This window comes from Manacus candei, unplaced genomic scaffold (genome assembly GCF_025592945.1).
Source record: "Manacus candei isolate 608988 ecotype Guabito, Panama unplaced genomic scaffold, ASM2559294v1 h1tg000002l, whole genome shotgun sequence".
Taxonomy (NCBI): domain Eukaryota; kingdom Metazoa; phylum Chordata; class Aves; order Passeriformes; family Pipridae; genus Manacus; species Manacus candei.
The window spans coordinates 7,920,771-7,940,912 of NW_026138050.1; the positions used below are offsets into that span (position 1 = coordinate 7,920,771).

Below are 20,142 nucleotides of genomic sequence, written 5' to 3' on the forward strand. Positions count from 1 at the left end.
ACCATGTCAGAAACTAACAGGTAGGAAATCAGTATCCAGCATGACAACAGGCACAATCACAATGACTGCAGCAACCCCTAAACCATGAAAACAGACAGCAGATTAAGATTGGAGGCCATCAGCAATTAGCTAAAGGAAAAGGAACTCGTCGTGCTTCCATGTATACTGACTTCAAGAATGCTTTATGGTCATTAAACACATCCATGTATCAGCAAAAATTTCAATCCACAGTTCAATATATTTTAGCTCAGTAAACTGCACTATGAAAAAGAACCAGCAGCTTACTCAGGTTATTGATGTACTCAAGAGGAAGAGTTTCTCAAAATACAAGGTTTCTGGTTCTCTTACCACTTTTAATTTTCCAACCCTTAATTTATCCTTGTTTTTATTTACAACACAGCTAAAACTACAGATAATGAAGACACTCTCCTACTGTGATACAATGCTGTTCCTGAGCTGATGGCCTTTGAAGGGCCTCTACCTTCTGGCAGCTGTGGCACAGCACCCTGGTTTACACGGGTGTCCCATCACCCACGAATGCCTTCCCTGGTGACCTTGTCACCAACTCCGTTGCCTCTCATCTGTGTCTGTTCTTGTACTCTGCTGATGCTCAGCTCTCCTTAAGTTTGCAGCCTGTGATACCACGTTAACCTCAGCAGCTGCTTCCTCATCCCAATGCCTGACGTGATCGGTGTCAGTAAAAATCTAAACCAGAGGAAGCGAAACAAAACTCAAGAAAAGGCTCCAAAGAAAAGGAGTGATGATTTGCTGCAACACTCAAGCGACTTGAAAAATAAAGCACCTGGGAGGCAAACAGAGAATGAGTGGAATGAAAAGGAATTGATGGAAAGCTGAAGAGGAGTTTAATCACTCAGGAAAGCAGGGGAAAGGTGCACGATGGATGTTTCCACATGGTTTCTGGGTAGCCAAGGAAACAGTTTTTATCTGTCTGATGAAGAAGCCTGTTCACTCACTGAACTTCTGTCTCACAGTTTTCAGGTTAATGGTACTTGAATTTCTCCTGGTCTCTGACTGCAGTGATTACTTTTTACATGATGGAGTCATGCACTTTTCCCAGCTCCAGCCTAGAGCTGCTAACTCTACCAACTCTCATTATCTAAACATTCTACTTGCATTACTAGTTACCTGCAACTCTGACTACTCAAGTCATTCAATGATAGGAGATCATTCTTAAAATATCTGTTTGGAACTGAAATATTTCTGAGAAAAATGGATCTTAAAACCCCCCTGACAATCTACATCAATGTCTCATGTGCATAAAGCTTAATATTTCCTGTATATTTGTGAAGCTTCAGCTTCTGTGTCTGGACTTCAACAACAATTTCTTCTATCCCTTCTCATTTCACTGTGCAAAAAGCACATAAGTTTCCAAGTTCCCATCTGTGGTAAAAGAAGCTGTGCAACATTAGGTTATTAGGAAAAAAATCGCTATATTGAAATTGCCTCTGGTGTAAAACATTGGCTTGGAATTAGCTAGAAGGTGCTGGATCCTGATTTTCTCTGTGGTTTCCTGATCCTTATTCCAGCTGCACTCTGTCCAGACCCGGACACCCTTCCTCCTGGAAAGCCCAGTAAGTGTTCTGGGCTAGCCCTACCACCTGCGGTCACTGTTTATCAGCACACTTAAACTCCATAGCAAAATGTCCCAGGACATAGCACATTACAATCTTATGGGGGAAAAGGTTCATAAGACCATTTTTATAAATTGGAAAAAGGAAGTTAAGGTTAGGATGAAATTTCTTTGACAAATTATAAATTTCTTTGATGAAACAATAATTTTACAGGCAATTAGAACATAGTTTGTTTTGGACTGTTGTCTTAAGGCTCATTTACTTTAGAGAAGCACCTTCTTTTCATCACCACAGTATCTGAGTGTCCCCTGAACAGGCACTAAGTTTTGTCCTACTAACAAGCTTTGGCATGTGAGCAGCTGGAGCAGCTGTTCCAGTCCATTTACTTTTTGGTTATAACTACACTGGGTAATATCTGCAACAGGTAGGCTGTAGGGAAGTGCATCTGTAGTTTTGTGATAGAATAAAAGACAGATGCTTTGTTAGATTTATGCTTTCGTGCATTTGTGTGTGCGATTGTGCAAGTATGTGTCTGATCGTGTGTGTACACAAACACACTCATGTAGGCACAAAAGAGTAAACACAAATGTACGAAATCAAGATTAACTGGATGTTTTTCATCTGTTCGCAAAGCACATTGAAGAAACTAAACATTTGCTGTGCAGAATCTAAAGAAAAAAGTTTTGCTCTTTATAATAAAAAAAAATTTAACAAGACAGGGTATCTCAATTTTAATAAAAATTATTATTTTTTTTCAACTGAAGTTGCAAAACTGTAAAGCTTCAGGCCTTCACCTCTTACTTAACTTTAAATACAGATATGTGACTTGTTTCCTTCTCTTGTCCTTTTTTCATATTTATATAACTTACAGCTCCAGATCCCAGACTAGGATGGCCCTTCTCCTTCCCCCAAACACAGAGCTGCCATGTGAGCTAGAGAAGGGTTGGCACACAGCACAGCAGGCAGAAATACATTGCCAGTCCCTAAAAGACTCTGTTCCTCTGTTTCTTTCCTCGTCTCTTATCTGGAAAACTAATTTCTGCATTACAAAGGTTTGCCTCATGAAGTGCTTACAAAAATAGGATCTTATCAAAGAGTGTTAATGTGAGTGATATCTAACTCTATCTTTGACCTCCCTTTAACTCATACCCAGCACAGTCAGTCAAATTACTTCTTAATTCCTTGTCATGTCTTCCCAACAGAAGACTACTGAAATGTTAGTAGTTGTTCACCACGGCTAGTCAAAGGACATGCAGAGTGGTGAACAACCAGCATTAATATAAAGAAGTAAATATAATCTCTCATTTATTTCTGAGTCGTATTTCTGCATTATTCAATTCCTCCAGCTACTACTTGACACAACAACCTCCACTAGAAAGCTTCACCCTGTGGCTTATGTAACCCACTTGCTTTTGATTGGTCTTTTCCAGATGTTTCTTTATCTCAGTCATCTCAGAATTTCTCTGAAGAATTTGCTGAGGCTGCACGACAACTTAAAAAAGAAGCTCCAAGAATCCAGTTTGGCAAAATTGATGTGACACACCAACCTGATTTGAGAAAAGAATTTAATATTCAAGCATTTCCTACTGTGAAACTTTTTGTGAATGGCAGCAGGGAAGATCCAATAGACTGCAAAGGTAAACTATCTTATACACTGATAAGATAATGATATGTAATGACAGGATGTACCTCTCTATTATGCTGTTGAGAAGAAAAACATAGATGTTCAGATAAGAATACGCAAGGTAGCAAACTGGGTTTTACAATTACCTTTGTACCAGTACAAGAACTTGAATCTAAATTCATCTTCCAAGTGCATAAGTGAATATGCTTCTCTGTGTTATGTTCACACAGCCAAATTAATTGCTGGTGTTATTACACTGAACAGAGAATCACCTCAACAAGACAACTTACTCCCATATACTACAATAAACATTAATGAGCTATGCCAAACAAGAATTTGGTCCCAAACTGCTCCATTTACCCCTCTGGTCCACTACAATTCCCATGGGTAGTGTGCCTACAGGAGCAGGCTGGAGCAACACTGTGCATCTATCAATGAACTGTGAATTCACTAGGTTCCCTGATATACAGGTATGCTTCCTAAGCTAAGGAAAATAATTTTGCAATTTAGCCATCAGAGGGAGCTCATACGTGGCTCAGAAAAAACGTGGAATAACTTGAAGTCTTTTGGAGAAAGTTGTTAAGCAAAGACAAGGACAGACTTGAGCAATCCCAGCAATCCAGGCCTTATTAGAGATTTTTGTTCACTTACGGTATGTACAAGAAAGTTTGGGCTTTTTCCTAAAATGATGAACTTTTACAGAGATGATAAAAATTGCATGAGTTGGGCAAGAATTTCTTAGTGCACTCTGAGCACATACAGGTGAATCACAAGTTTAATACAACTAACAAAAGAAAGGAACCTAAAGTTTGCCTCCTGAGTCTGTACACAACCAAGTGCTAAGATATCTTTAACTGCTGAGCCCCCTGTGGCTGCTGCTGAAAGCTGATCTTCAGTATTTTTAGTAACTTGCTCCTCCTTGCTATTGAATTTCTTACCAAGTTCCCACCACCTAGACTTGTGCAAACAGCAGCTTCTGCACAAATGCCACTGAAAGCGTGATGTGCCATACTGAACTTTTATTAGAGGTGCTGATATCTGAAAGCAAAAGCCCCTGCCTTCAGTCTCCGATTAAATCTATAGCATTGAGAAGAAAACCTCTTTTAAGCTGGTAAACCTGACACATTTTCTCATGTGAACCAGTGAGTACAGAGTATCTTAACAATGCACACAGAGCCACCGTTCAGTAGAGCTGCTCTTTCAGACACACTTCCCAGCAAGATGCAAGAATTAGGAAATTGTCTTCTGCTCTGTGTTTTGTACACCAACTGTTCAGAGCACACGTGCCACCAAATAATGACTTAAATTACATTTTGCTAACTGGTGAATGCTTATGTGCAACAATGAGTAAAACCTCACCTACCATGTATGACTCTTAAACCACCGAGCATTGACAACTGGAAATGTGCAGTGACCACCCAGTGACTCCTCATGTAGAACTCTGTGCATGCTTCATACCACAAAAAACCCTGCAGAGTTTGCTTAAATCAATAAATTAATTCAAACATTTTATGGAAGATGGAATTTTTGAATTGCTGCCCTGGCAATGGACAGAACATGAAAGCCAAATTCTAGGCTTTGTAAAATCGTCACTTACAACTGCCAGGCCAGAATTTGGCCGGTGGAAACAAGTTACATAGGCTGTTTAAAGCAACCCAATAGAAAAATTAACCACATGGAAAATATGCTAAGGGACTGTAGCACTGATATAAGCCTCAAAATCTCAATGCTGGATTTAGACAGCAGAAGTCAAGCACTATATGACCACTAGATATTGCTCTGTGCTTTGCTCTGCAGCCTGTACACTCCAGAGTAGATGTCTGCCTGCTTAACCTTAAAAAAACCCTGTATTTTAAACAAGTTGCAGTATTGCGTGCTGTAAAATTGAGGACAGTAAAATGGTCAGACTCTATTTTGATCTTGTCATGCTGCTAAGTCCAGTACCAGGACTTCCATCTTTGATAATCCACTTGTTCTGTACATCTTGACTCTAGCACTTCACAGCATACAGGCTTTTTCTTTCTCATGTATGATTTTCATTAGCCCTTTCATGGACTCTTGCTCTGGTCCAACAAGGCTGTCTCTCACAACAGACAGAGATAAAAGGGTTACTTTACAGCTGAGATTTTAATCACCTGAGCCTCAATCTGTTGCTTCAATTCCTCTGTAAAGATGATAGCTTGAAAACATATTTTTTAAAGATACACGAGATTCTAAAACTCCTGAAATCTTGAAGAGAATTTACCAAAGAAACAGACGAGATGGAACAATCCAGAATTAAAGAACAACTTCAACACTTGCTTTTTTTCTTGTGTCTAAACTGAAGTGATGCTACAGCTCCACAGAGGAATTTTAACATGTCTCTGTGCCTATCAGATCCCTCCTGCAGCACCAGAGGAACAGTTTTGACACCTAATTTAATTGAACAAACAGTTCAATAAAATCTGCAATTGGTTTGAAGTAATTTTGGATTAAGCCTCAGGTCGATAGTGCTTTGTAGCTTACTGTGATTTTGGGACATATGAAATCTTGCAGGACAGGTTTTCTACTTGTCTGAATTTCCTCATCTCTATTCTCCCTATGTGATTAAGAATTTAACTGGATTTGCAACTATTTGCAGGGGTCCCAGAAAACACAGTACTGATCCACCATTGATCTTCCAGAGTCAGCAATAGTTTAAATGATGACTAGACCCTGGGGTTGAATTTAGATGTCCCAACCCAATCTGAATCAGCTTTGACCTCAGTCTTAAGGTGTCCAAGTCCATTTGTATTCAGCAACCCCCTGTACCTACACTGCCTCTATCCTGATTGCACAGAAATTTCTGTTGTTCGTTTTGGTGGTCATTTTAACTTTCTTTTCCTTCCACAGGAGTCAGACAAGCCTCAGCCTTTATTACATGGGTGAAAAGAAGAACAGGACCCAGCACTGTTTTAATCAACTCTACTGCTCAGGCTGAAGCCCTCATAAAAGCTGATGATTTGGCAGTGATCGGCTTCTTTAGGGTAATTCACTGGAAAGCTTAAAAGGCTGGTTTCTGTTCCAACTTTGGGATATACTGCTCGCTCTCACCACCAAATCCCACACACCCAAAAGACCTAGAATTCACCTGAAAAACTCAGGCCCTCAGTTTTCTAGACATTTAAAAAAAAAAATTAATTGTTTCTATCTACTCTTTCACACTTCTAGACAAGCATCCCAAGCAGAGATAAGAAAACCTCACACCACAACACATTTCCTTAATCAGTACCCAGGCACAGAGACCCTGAGAACAGATTCTGAGAGCATAATGCTATAGCAGTGTTTGCAGAGCCCTGGTTGGTCACAGCAGTCTTTCCTGTATCCTCAGAGAAAGGGCTTCTGCCAAACCATCCCATATTTGGTGAGTGGTGGGAAGAGGGCAGAACTATTGAACTTCATTCTTTGGTTCACAGAGACTTAACCCATTGCTGGTGTGAGTTACACTGCTACTGGAGTCTGCAAATGCAAAAAGTTGTTGCCCAGAGTTGCTACCTATCACTGCATTTCTGTTCAAACACAGTGTAAAATCATAGACATGATTAGTTGGAGGCTGTTCTGGTGAAGGAATGTTCCCTTACTGCTAAAGTCCATTAAAAAAAAAAAGGCAGTAGATATTATCTAATATACTGAAATGCTTTTTTTTCATCTTTCCAGCTGATGATTTAAACAACTTCAGTGAAAATCAGGGGTCAGAGCACAGTTCTATGAATATCATGCTAACTGTGGTTTTCAGCTCCTGTCAGCTGCCAAATCTTCATGGATAGGAAGTCATAAAATACTACCACTGTACATAATCCAACACATGTAGTCCTTTCTCAAGCAAATTCTGCCAGTTCCCAGAGCAGAATAAGATTGCTAGAGTTTGGAGCTGAATGCTTGTGAACAATAGTCAATAGGCATGCTGTCAGAAGTCAGTAAAACAGGAATAGTTTTTTCCTGTTTTTTCAATTTTTAATATCTGAAACATTCAGTCAAGGATTTTCTCTATCTAAAGAGACTTTTATTCTGGTATCTCTCTGCCCAGTTGAAAGCACAGTGTCTGGACTCATACCTGAACTGATAATGTCCCAAGTGTGCTGGCTAGAGTAGATAGTCCAAGTTTAATGGATATGGAAAACAGGATTCATTAGCAAAATACCCCATAGTAAAAAAGCTGGTGAACACACCCAGCATAATAGGACAAACTGTGAAAGCGCTCAGAGTGCCCAGAATTTTTCTTTGCAGCAATCTGCTCATGGGCATTTAGGAAGGAAGGTAGCTTTTCTGTGTTGGGCCAGATTGAGAAGCCCTTCCTATCACAGTGATGCCAGAGTTCCCTGAACCACACTGATGGCAGATATTGCCTGCAGATGTGTTTGACAGGACACTGATTTCACTCGGGGGCTGAAATGACAATCGATGAGCATGAGCTAGGGCATGTCAGAATTCTAGTGGGTGGAAGCCAACAAAATAGTGTTCAAGCAAATAAAGAGCTGTATTTGGCCTTCTATTAGTCACAGATTGCTCACAATTGTGAGTGCCAGGATGTGTTAGAAGGTCTCAGCATATAAATTACTATTCATCTAGCATGAAATAATTGTCTGATTAAATCAAATCTGGAAGTACTGCCGCCTTTCATCATGCTTATTTACTATTAGTTTGAGGGTGGACAGCACAGTGACTATTTGACAGATGTAGAAGTCAAGGTCCTTGCCTTGAAGAGCACTCAGTCAAAGCCCCAAACACATCAGTCAGGTCCTCTTGCAAGCAGAGAGCCCTCCTCTCTAATCTATCACATCCTGCTGGCTGTGCAGGTACTGTGGAAGGGGAGCAGCTGGTGGCTCCATCCCTCCCCACTGGCAGAAGGGGAGTGCAGGGCAGGTGAGATTAGGGCAGGAAGGACATAGGGGACCACACACCATCCCTACTCACCCATGTCAGCCAACACTAGCTGGAAAGGTGAACACACTGGCCATGTCACAGCATTTCTATGATCTCCCCTGTGGTGAAGAACTCCCCTTGGAGCTAATCATGGCAAGCTATACCCACTTCACAATTATACTCTCCTCTCTACATCACAAGCCTTTAGGGGCCTGTCTCTCCTGTAGCTCTCACTCCCATGCGTCTTGGCAGGATGCAGGACACAGTCTTAATAAATACTCTTTCTTGGACTAGGAACTTCACAATGACAGTGTGGAAGTTTTCTGTGAGATGGCAAGAGATGTGCCAGAGATGCCTTTTGGGATGACAGCCAGTGAGGACGTCTGTGCTGACTACAGCATCCAGAAGAACACTCTTGTTGTGTTTAAGAAGGTAGGAGTACAAAAGCCTAGCTGTGCTGTGGCAGTTTTGGGCTATGGAAAGGCAGTTTGGGAGTTTTTCAAGTTAAATAATTTCCTAGTTGAAATTCAAACAGCTTAACACAAAAAATAATGCATTTACAGACAGGAGAGACAAGTGGGTGGCAAAATGAGCAACCTTTGGACAACTGATATTTTCAATCTGGCTGCCTATATTCAGGCTTCTAATTTATGCTTAAGGATCTGGATGTAACAGCTTCACTTGCCAACCTGCATTTTAATCAACATGTGCTGCCAGGTTCAGTGAGATTTGCAGACATTCACCTCTTTTCCTATCTGTTGTTTTTAACCAAGAATCTTCTTTTCTTTCAGTCCACAATATAAGAAGTGGCCAACAGTAAAAACAAAACTACACAGAGTAACACCACTATTTAGGCTAGGAAGCAGTCAGACCTAGAATTTCCTGAGAGAGTGTATGTCACAGATAGTGTGTATAGATGTAGAAAAGATTTTTCAGTACGTTAAGATTACTGAACAAATTAAAACTGTCAGCTGTACCTTGAATTTTAGCTATGATTTCATTCTGTAATCTAGCTGTGACATTTATTTCACAAGTTACGGAATTTCAGTTGTTAAGGATCATAAAACTCTTACTTTTAAAGACTGTCATTTTGCTGCTTTAGTTGATAAGGCCAACAACCTCACAAACTTCACTATTTGTCCAGGGAAAACCTGTGCATAATGAAGTGCTTGAAGATGACAGACAGAACAAACTGGGTCTAACAAGGCTAATCAAAACCTTCACTTTGGATTTGGTCACTGAATATAATATTGAGGTATGTATTTCTCTGCATTAGCAAAAGCCACAAGAGAAAGACAGGAACCCACGCAGAAAGAGACCTAGGGAGCTCTTCTGCTCCTTAGTGACTGAGAATTTTGTTTGTTTGTTTGAAAAGGCCAGCCCTAAACACATCTAATAACACCAGCAGAACCCAACAGACAGCTTTTGGTCTAACCCAGGCAAAATGATGCTCTCCTCTGGCAAGACATTGTTTCCTAGAGGAGAGGAGGAGTGGCTGGTTGAACAATGAACTCTGAGCATGCAAACACCTTCCTCCTGTGGAGCCAACGCAAAGGCCTGGGCTGCCTCTGCAGCAGCTAAGTGGGATGGGAAGTTGGAAGGTCCTGGCTCCAATCATTCCACTCCAATGCAGCAACCAGGTGCTCTGGCCAAGACAAGGACAAAAGAAATCAGCAATAATTGTTGCTAGTGCAGGCAGGGAGGGAAAGACATGGAAATACCTGCTTTCCTGGGGGACACCCCACTTCCTCTGATCATGGGGTGGCATGAGAAAAAGGGCAGCTCTGTGCAGGGAAGGAGACACAGGCTGCTGATGCCACGTAGAAGTGAAGGATGTGCCCAGCCAGGTCTAGCTCCTGCAGCTGGGCCTCCCACGGTAACACTGCCTTTTACTTTCAGCATTCATTCTTCAGCGTGTGTTATACAGGAGGGCAGACTGGAAGATCACAGTCCCTTCTGACTGTAAAAATCTATGAATAATTATGAGGTTTTCCCTGGAACAGAAAAACACCAATCAGCAGCTGCTGATTCTTCTCACTTTATCTTCTTTAAAACAATGAAAAAAACCCAACGGTTGTGGAAATGATTGGGAATTGAGTCTTAAAAAGTAAAATTTGCAATAACAGAACTGAGTGATACACTGAGCCTCTGATTCACTGTTCTGCTTACAAAGAGTGGAACAGATGTTGAGCCTTTTGTTTCCCAGACATCTGTGAAGATTTTTGATGTCCCTGTTGAAAATCACATCCTGCTGTTCACCCCAACGAACTCGGAGACGTTCAGTGAGATTTATGAAAACTACAAGTCTGCTGCTGCGGAATTCAGAGGACAGGTTTGTAATGCTGAATCCAGCTCTGCAAATATGAGTGCCAAAAGATCATGGAAAAACACTCACCAACATTATTACTGGTGAAAGTACTGCTGTCAGCTCATCTTCTAAGTCTACCAAACCACTTAAAAACAGTTTCAGTAACTATTTGAATTTGTTAAGGACAAGCTGAAAAATAAACTTTACTAGGACATGATTTTTTAAAATATAAAGTTCACACAAAGGAAGACTAATTCCAGCTGCTCCCAATTAACCTGTTTCTGATTTTACAAATATGACTTTCCAGGAGCAGCTTCCCACCAAAGATAGTTTTAGCAAGGTTCTGGCAATTTCTGGCACTACCAGGAAATGCCATGAGGATCTCAGAGTATTGCCTGAACCAAGGGCTGGAACCAGCTACAAAATCTGAGGAATATTGTAAGGTATGTGCATAGCCTTGCTTGCAGCATGTGTTTGCATGTGTATGGACAGTTATAGGCAGTCATACTCACAAGAATTTCAGTTTTCCATTGTTAATCACTCTGGTGCTTTTCCTGCTCCAAGTACATGACACATTGAAGAATTGTACTAAAGTCATCTTGTACTAAAATATCACATGTTGGTAAAGACATATGGTTACAGGTGTTTCAGCTCTTCTGTCCTGTTAAGATTTATGAGGAAGAGCAATAAGCACTCTGAGGAGTAATTTAGAAGTGTTGCTAAAAGACGTGATAGCAAACCACTGTGAAAGGACAGAGGGGAAAACTCCATTACTTTTGGCTGCTTTAGCAGTTGTTATTAAGTAAGGATGAAGGTATGATAAAGTCCATAGAGCTGCTGGTTTCTGGTCTGAGACCAAAAATTGTTCTACACAATTCCTTGCATTTAAGGTTAGATCCTCCTGCCCTGCCAAGCTCCATTTCTCTAAAATGGCTAATCCAAACCTGGAAGAATCAACCAGATGCATGACTCTCTCTTTACTATCAGATACTGTTTGTTTTGGTGGATACTAATGAAGGAAGGAATGGACGAATTTTTGAGTATTTTCGCATCAGGGACATTGATGTTCCTGCTGTGAGAATCCTGAATCTGACAAGTGATGCAAAGTACAAAATGCCTGCAGACGAGGTGACTGTGGAGAACCTTAGAGAATTTTGCCAGAGCTACCTCAATGGAAAAGCAAAGGTATGTCCATTACTAATAAGACACCTCTCTACTACACCAGCTAAAACACTAACAAATTTGCAAGGCGCCCCTTTTTAAGTTAGAACAGTGTCCTGTTCTGATCATCAGTCTGTTAATCTACTGTCACCCTAATGCATTCATCTACAGTTGTTGACAGAGCATTCCTCTGTATTTAACAACTGAGGTGGATTACAAAGTTTTCCAGTCCTTCAATGTAAAAACTGGATGGAATAATTTCTGACTCAATAATTTAGTTGATGTCAACTGTTGCATTTTAGTGGTTTAAAAACTTCTGATGTCTCAATCTTCCCAATACTATAACGGAGATATTTCACTCCCTTAGTTGGGATAGATGCAAACAATGATTGTGACAAATGTTGAGGTTACAGAAAAGTCCAGTAAACAGAGAATTGACAGTTTCAGAGTGGAGTAGGATTTGGTATTTGTTTTAAGCTAGTTTAGCAGAGTGAACTTTCCCAGGGGGATTATTCCCAATGGTAAATACAGCATTTGTTGTCATAATGAGGCATCATCACACTCATGTCAAAAAGACATTAAAATGTTTTGCTTATTCAGTGCTCTTCAGACTCATTTACAGGGAGAAAAGATGGTCAGTCTGACAGCAGGCAGAATTTAAGAAATTTGAGTAGTAGATCCTGATGTCAGTGTTTGAGGGGGGCAGAAAGACAGAAGAGACAGTATGTCACCTTATCCCCATCAAGATCCTCTGGAGTGGCACAGTCCCACCAGGGACTCTATTATAGTAGAGTCTGTATTCAAGAGAGGGATGATTAATTCTGACTAATAACTATGTGAGACCCCAGCTCCCGCTGAAGGGAGAGGAGGTAGTACCATGTGGAGGCTGGCTGAGATATAAAGATATAAAATAATTATCACGTAGTAACAGTGCACATTAGGTAATGTTCCACCATTCTCACATTAACTTGAGCTGGAATCCCTGCATTTTCACAGCAGTGTTTCTGTTTCTGCTTAGGTACATCTCTCTAGTGAAGAAATTCCAGAAGACTGGGACAAGATGCCTGTCAAAGTGCTTGTTGGGAAGAATTTCAACAGTATCGTCTTCAATAAGACCAGGACTGTGTTTGTTATGTTTTGTAAGTGTTATTGTTGAATTCAGATTTTAAGCTGCTTTAACATGATCAATTGGAAGAAAAAAATGAAAGCTCATGCTCATATACCAAGCTAACATGCTTATATACCAAACTAATTTTTTGTACTTTAGAGAAGCTGAGCTCAATGAATCTTTATTGCTTGTGGAAAGCACTGAAGAAAAATTTGTGTCATATCTATGGTAACGCTGTGATACCTTTGCTGACTTAGTGTTGCGCTGAGTAGTGCTGGATCCCTTCAGTAAATATTTGTCAGGGCCATATCAAATCTCAGTGTTGAAAGACAACATGACACTAGAGCATCATGTTGTACAATGGAACATTACAGCGTGTTGTACAGCATGAGTCAGGCTGTCTTCCAAGGGCAGAGGGAGAATTAAGTGAAATGGTCTGGTTATAATGCTCTAGGATTAAATCCCAGAGGAACTGTGGTTTAGCAAATCATAGCTCCTTTTATCCTCCTCTGTCTGCAAGGGAAGTGGCTTTCCTACATGACTCTTTCCAGCAAGAAGCCACTGCCCTATCCTTGTACCAGCCAGCACGGATTAGTTTGTGCCTTGGTTACTTCAGTAAAGCAAACATGCAGCATTAAGAGAAATAGAGATGACTAGCTGTACTGCCCCAAATTCCAGAGGCTCACGAAGGCAGTACATTCCTGCCACCCTCCTTGTTGGCTGCAGCCATTTCACTCACACAATTAATTTTTACATTTCAGTGCCACGAACAAGCTGAATGATCTAAGCAGGAATTGAACCAAGTCCTCTGGAAATGAAAGGCTGGTAAATGGGAGGTACTCTACTCAGCAAAGTGCCCCAGAAATTTTAATTCTGTATAAACTGAGTATGAGCATTGTTCTCCTGACTGAAGGACTGCAACTGTGTTTTATGCTGTTTCAGGGGATTCTGGGTTTTCAGCAGTTTGCCTTTCTGCTAACCTGCATCAGTGCAGTGCTCAGAGTCAAAACAGCACCATACCTCAAACTCCTACTTTTAGTGTAAATATAGCATGCTTTAGGAACACAGTTAATTTTAGTCTTCAGGAAGTATTTTGTGCCTCAGACAAATATTTCATCATAGGAATGATGCAAGACTTACCTGGGTGGCATTGGTTACCTGGCACACCTCTCCAGCAAAGTTGTCCAAGTGTTGCATTTATAGTCATAAAAGGCTAAAGAGAGCTAAAGCAGTGCTGCTACCAGAAATGCATTAGTGAATAACTAGTTATCACTACATGAAAACCTGAAAGTCATGAAGGGTGAATGGTTTCAAGCAGAGACTGACCACAACTGAAATCCCAAACCCTGTTAACTTGAAGAGCTAAATAGGTCCTAGTGATCGCACCAGCACATGCTCTCCTGTCAGACTGTATCCTACCTTTGTTTTTTAATTTGCAGATGCCCCTTGGTCCCATGACTGCAGAAAACTCCTGCCAATCTGGGATAAGCTAGGAGAGCAATACAACAGTCGTGAAGACGTAATCATTGCAAAGATAGATGTCACAGCAAATGACATCCTGTCTGTTGGATTAGCTCGATATCCATTCTTCACACTCTTCCCTGCTGGATCAGATTACCAGGTGAGAAGCTGTCACAGAAGAGTGTGGAGACACAGCTGCACACCAAGGGAGAGGGGGTGTGTTTGCATGTGCACATGTGTCACAGTGAGAAAGGACTCCTTTAAGTAAGAAACCTTTGGTCCTCATCTACTCAGCACTGGTTTTTGAGCAGAAGACATTGCTGTCAAAAACCTGAATTAGAGGAGAAAACCTTCTATTGTGTCCTTCTGTGTATGAGGCTGTGGCAAGAGCCCACATATAATTTACTGACTTGGACTACAAGTCATTACAGCCTCACATTCTGCTGTTCAACAGCCTCCAATCTTCCTGTTGGGTTCTAGCAACAGTCTGAGTGAATTTACAGATACCTCCTGATGACTGCAGGAGATGTACTGTCACAGAATTACCTATGCTAGTTGTTTCCAGAGCAGGTATGACCATAGTCTCTAAAATGCTGGTACTGCTCTTGTTATAGCCTCTACATTTTCACAAAACTCAAGTCCCAAAACTTTCTTCTATACACTCATGCCAGTAATTTTACACAGCCTCAACTGGGAATAAATATTTGTTGTCAAGACCAATGATTTTTGCACTATGCAAATATGAATCAGCTATGTTACAAAATAATCAGAAAATGATGCTAAAAGAGATGGCAAGGAAAAATACTAAATAGCTTCATTTTCCATCTATGTAGATTATCTAATTAAAAAGAAAATATTTCTGAAGAAAAAATCAAGATACTGCTATAATTAAGATATTACTAAGCTATTCATTTTTCTTCTTAGTACTAAACTTAAATTAAATTCTCAGACATTTGCCCATGTCCTCATTTAATCTTTGAAGGAGAGATTTTCCTCTCAGATGTGCACGCACATCTTCTAATGAATTGAACTGCCGTCCTGCACACTCACACCAGGTTTAGTCTTCATGCAGAAAAGCAGAAACCCATTAAATGCTCATAAGAAATGTCAGTTTGCAAAAAAACCCAAAACAAACAAACAAAAAACCAATAAAGACTTCCATTAACTATTAAGGGACTGCTTCATACTTAAAAATACCCTGAAATGAAAGAGTATTTGAAATCTCAATTTCATCCTTGTGCACCATGTTTTTACACTAGTTCCCTCAAATACAGAGATTTTGACTTGTACTTGACCAGCAATGCAGGTGTCCTGTACATGTCTGCAGTCTTGTGTTCTGACCTTCTTTCTTATGGCACAGTTGGCCACAGACATCTTTTCTCACTACAGATGACCATAAATGGTCTGAGACACAACTGAACTGATAATACACAGTCACCTCAACATATTCATTTCCTGCCCAGCCAACATTTACACTAGGAATTCTCCCACATGTCCTTCGCTAGAAGTTAATGAAAATCAAAGCACAGGATACAAATGTCAAGGCTCTGAGTATCTCCCGTGTTTTTCACCGTATAGGCACCGCCCCAAAATTACAAACCCTACTCCCTTATTCTGGCCAAGAAAAGAGCAAGGGGTTTGGAGCTGAAGAGAAACTGGTATGTTCAGAATGAAGAATAAGAGGAACAGGAAATATATGGAGTCCAACAATAACACAGTGTCTCTTCTAGCCTTCAGTATCTTGTTAGATTTAGAAACACAAACACATGAGCTTTCCAATGATCCCTACTGATCCTTCCCATTGTTTAAGGACTAAGAATGAATTGAACACTAGCACAGAAGTAGGACCTCTAAAGATGAAATAACTATGAAAAGACTGTAGAAAGCACACCAAAATGCATGTAAAGAAGTCTAGACCTGCTTCTGATAAAGCAAGGGAAATGTGGCTAACATAACACAAACCAAAGCTGTTTCCTAGAACTCAGTTATTGCATTCACCACAGACACCCTCACACCTTGTTAAAGGCACAGCCATAGGCAGAACACATTGTTGTGCAGTCCCTTCCAAGCACTCTCACCTGATGAGATCATATCAGATACCCCCCTCCTCCAAACAGAAGTATCTGCCAGGTCTGCAGGCTATGAACTGTCTTCTTTCCATGGACTGCCACTCCTTTGTCTGTTTAAGAACAGATTCAGCTTTTCATGGAGTTAGAGACAAGTCACTCTCTTCCTTTCAGTGTATGCAAAACCTGATGAGTGACAATATTTTTAAATCAGGAACCACTTCAACTTAACTGGAGTTAAATGGAGCTGGATGAGCCTAGAGACCTAGATTACAGCTAGGTGTTTAAGCATGTGTCCAGTTTTCCAAAGCACCAACTAAGTTTCCAAGGAACAGTTATAGCCAGAGCTGAAGGAATTACAATTAATCTGATGATTTATATTGAGGAGGGAGGTAACCAGGCATCATCTGAGCTCCATCTGTGAAGCTGATGAACAACTCATCCACTGCATTATCCACTCCAAATTTAAGAGAAAAACATGCAGCCTTTCAGATCAATTTAAGATGATTCTATTTGTTTCCATGGGTTAAGTGAGAAAAATAACATTTATATACTCTTATCCCCTGATTACTCTAATGAGAAGTGTTGACACCTATCCTCAGTAACCAGTGCAGGAATCAGCTTCTTCTCTGGATTTACAGGTCTTCAGGCCCTGAGAAATTGCTGTTCCAGCCATCATCAGAGTCAATAAAAATCAAGACTCATCTGAGAATATTAATTGCCTCTGGAGAAATAAAGTAATTTTTCTCAACTGAAGCTTGCAAACATATAAAAGTAGTTTAAAAGCTGACACACTTTTTATTACAAGAGAATACCTTACTGATTTGGAATAAAAAACTTTTCGTATACCAGAAGTGTACACTTCTAGTGAATTCACCAAAGACTGGAGGTGTTTTGTTTACAGGCCTTTGAACTCAAGTAAGGTAAAAACGTGACTAGCGTAAAGCAACACAAGATTATTGGTCTCAGTGGGAGTAAGTGAGCTTAACCCACAGGATAATAGGCATCTAAATAATAGGCCTATTTCTAAATACACTCAGGTAACAGCAGACAATTCCCAGTGTCACGTACATGAGCTTTTACAACTTTTTTTTAGAAGACTTGTGCAAAACCCTTTTATACTTCCAGAGAGCAAAGGTTTGGTGGGGCGGCATCTTTGAAACACAACACAGTGCCTAGACCCACTCAGAGAATTTTAAAGCTCTAAACTGAAACTTCTTCTTTCATTAAACTTCCTCAGGAGAAAGTCCTCAGTAAATCCCCAACTTAAGGTGAAGGATAAGAAAATTGATGTCACTGCTCATCTTCATCCTGTTCTTTCAAGTTGTGCAACACTTGGTACTTCTGGACTGTGTATTTCAAAACTATTTCAGAATTTGAATTTCCATCAAAATCTTTAGAAAACTTTGAATATCATGGCTGGACACAGAAAAGAATTCTCTTCAAAATATCTTGCCAATATTTATTGTTAAGAACAAAGAACCCCACTGATGTCAGCAGTTGGCAGAATCCCAACTGAAACTATACAATAATAGTTATATTTTTTATACAAATCCTTTTCTTCTCAGGGATGTAATCTACTTCTTCTCTACACTTGAGTTTCAGATGACGTCGGAACCTGCTGTGCCTCTGCCCTCACTTTCTAAACTGAGCACGAAAGTCTAGAATTTGGTCAGTCTAAAGAACTGAAATGCTCCAGCTGATTTTGCTGTTATTTACGGAATTTTATGTACAGAGTTAAATACTTAACCTTAAAATTCTTTTCAGGAGGTGGCCTATGCTGGGGACTATACACTGGAGGCATTTTCTGAATTCTTAGAAGAACAAAGCAAGACAAAAGTAGAACCAGGAGAGAAGGTAGGCATTTGACCCAGACACTGATCTGCTGTGTGATCCAAGGCACGTTCACACCTTGTGTGGGCATACCTGAGCTGGCCATGGCACAGCCACACTCCTGGGCCACTGTCATGTCAATGCTTAGGTGGTTCTTACCAGCTCGTAGCTGGTTTCAAGCTGACTAGCTTGGCATGACCACACCAGTTGCAGTCATACACACAGCCTGGCAGGCACACACCCCCTCACATCCTTGTTTCCATCACACAGGAACCTTTTCTCCCACTGCTCCTGTTATCGCTGAGTCACTACATCAACACTCTGGCAGTAAGTACTGCATGGCAGAAAGGAGCCTGTACCCTGAGAGGTGTAAGAAACACTTGGTCACGATTTTAGCCGGAAAAAAAAGCCCTAGCTAAGGAAGATTCAGCTGCAGCTGGAGTGGTTCAAATATCCATTGCCCACCTCATTCTGTTACATTCATTGCAGCTTCTCTTCATGAAAAAAGGACTAACTGAGAGCAGATGATGTCTGGTTATGATAATCTGGTTATGATAATTGTCTGGTTCCTTGACCCTTTCTTCTCCACTGTAAATCAGACCAGATAAGTGCTTGCTGTCCCAGATCAGCCTGTTATTTAATCACAGGTACTCCACTGCAAAAAGACACACTTTAAGTGAGTGATGAGAACAATCTCCACACAGACAGCTACAGGCAACAGAAAAAACCTGACATGTAGATGGAGACACTGTCCACCCACTATAAGAACCCTGGACCTATTCTACTCAGACATGAAGTGGATCCACAGGATGCCAATATTATGAATGCTCTTTTCAACTAGTAGGGAAGCTGTCTGTGGCTGAAGAAATAGTTTTAAGTTTTCAGACTTATCTCCACCAGACCTTTGGTTTGCTCATGCATTCACTGCTCGAATATAAACCAGTGAAAAGGTTTGAAAACCTGAAAAGCACATTTTAGCAACAGCTGCTCTACTTCTGACCTCATTAATAAGACCTCAAGCTGCTTGCTTGCTGTGCTTCAACCAATCTTAAAAATTTTTTGAAGAGAATTACTAGAGCAATTGTCTTTGTGAATATTAGTAATAAGCAGCTTTTCTCTTGCATTTCATTTTTTAAAAGGATCCTTTGGGAGGAATCAAAGAGGATCGCAGCCAAAAAGAGACTGTAATAACAGAGAAAGAACTTTAGTAGTACAGAGAAAGAGAAAAATTCTGAGGATTGTGGGGAATCATTCCTGGAAGGAGCTCACTGGAAGAATGAATCATCTCAAGTGAACACAGAGCTGAATTAAAAAATAAAAATAAAGAATTCGGTATCAATGGCTCATTATGTGTGACTTCTCTTCTGAATCTGATTTAACTCCTAGTTTTACAGGGATTGGTTGTCATGGGTTCTTAAAATAAATGCCTTTATTATCAGTAAAACTACCCTCATTTAGAAAGGTATATGTGCCACGGAAAACAGATCAAGATATAAAACTATTCTTTCTGAACAAGATCTGCAACAGGATGACAACCAATTTCTCTCCAATTTACCCTAAGACAGCCCTTTTGTTTTCAAGAGGGATTAACTGCTCCCACAAGGATGGGTCTAACACTGCAAAGAGCATTTTTACAGTGATCTTCAAAAGAAGTAATTGAACCTAGGGGCTGTGCCCGAAGGGGCAGCAAGGCACAGTTCATGATTTTTTAAAATCAAGCAGTAAAAAATGCAGAAATATATGAGATATAATTTAATTCCAGTAAGGAAAATACCATATCTGATACACAGGCACAGGTATGACTCACATTTTACTTACATGAGGTCCCTTAACTACTCCTCACATGTTTTAAAAATGAAACAGGTGAAACTGCTGGAAAACACTAAATTCTTCCCGCAAGGACCAGATAAAGCACAAATAATTATGAAGATTTTAAACCTTTTCTTACACAATTAGAGAAGGGAGAACACTTATTAAAATTTCATTTCACAAACAGGTGCCCAAAGTCTTTGTTCCCAACTTGTTATTGCTAATAAGTTACTTTCTTAGATAAACAGAGGAAAAAAATGATGAAAACTTGGAAAAAGAAAGAATGCCTATTTGAATGG

At 40.3% G+C, this 20,142-nt stretch overlaps 1 protein-coding gene across 3 annotated transcripts in view; it reads left to right on the top strand.

Annotated features, from left to right (window-relative positions):
• The window catches only part of PDILT (protein disulfide isomerase like, testis expressed), a 23,799-nt gene extending 4,459 nt beyond the window's left edge, over window positions 1–19,340 (top strand). The window contains exons 2-11 of one of the 3 annotated variants that reach the window (XM_051807453.1): window positions 3,023–3,229; window positions 6,088–6,221; window positions 8,392–8,529; window positions 9,242–9,352; window positions 10,271–10,429; window positions 11,393–11,590; window positions 12,585–12,705; window positions 14,114–14,295; window positions 17,969–18,058; window positions 19,174–19,340. In XM_051807453.1, coding sequence (XP_051663413.1) covers window positions 3,023–3,229; window positions 6,088–6,221; window positions 8,392–8,529; window positions 9,242–9,352; window positions 10,271–10,429; window positions 11,393–11,590; window positions 12,585–12,705; window positions 14,114–14,295; window positions 17,969–18,058; window positions 19,174–19,242 — 1,409 coding nt within the window. In that variant the 3' untranslated portion in view covers window positions 19,243–19,340. The remainder of the gene's footprint in view (window positions 1–3,022; window positions 3,230–6,087; window positions 6,222–8,391; window positions 8,530–9,241; window positions 9,353–10,270; window positions 10,430–11,392; window positions 11,591–12,584; window positions 12,706–14,113; window positions 14,296–17,968; window positions 18,059–19,173) is intronic. The other 2 variants (XM_051807541.1, XM_051807631.1) reach the window with 2 other exon arrangements.
• Window positions 19,341–20,142: the final 802 nt, after the last annotated feature.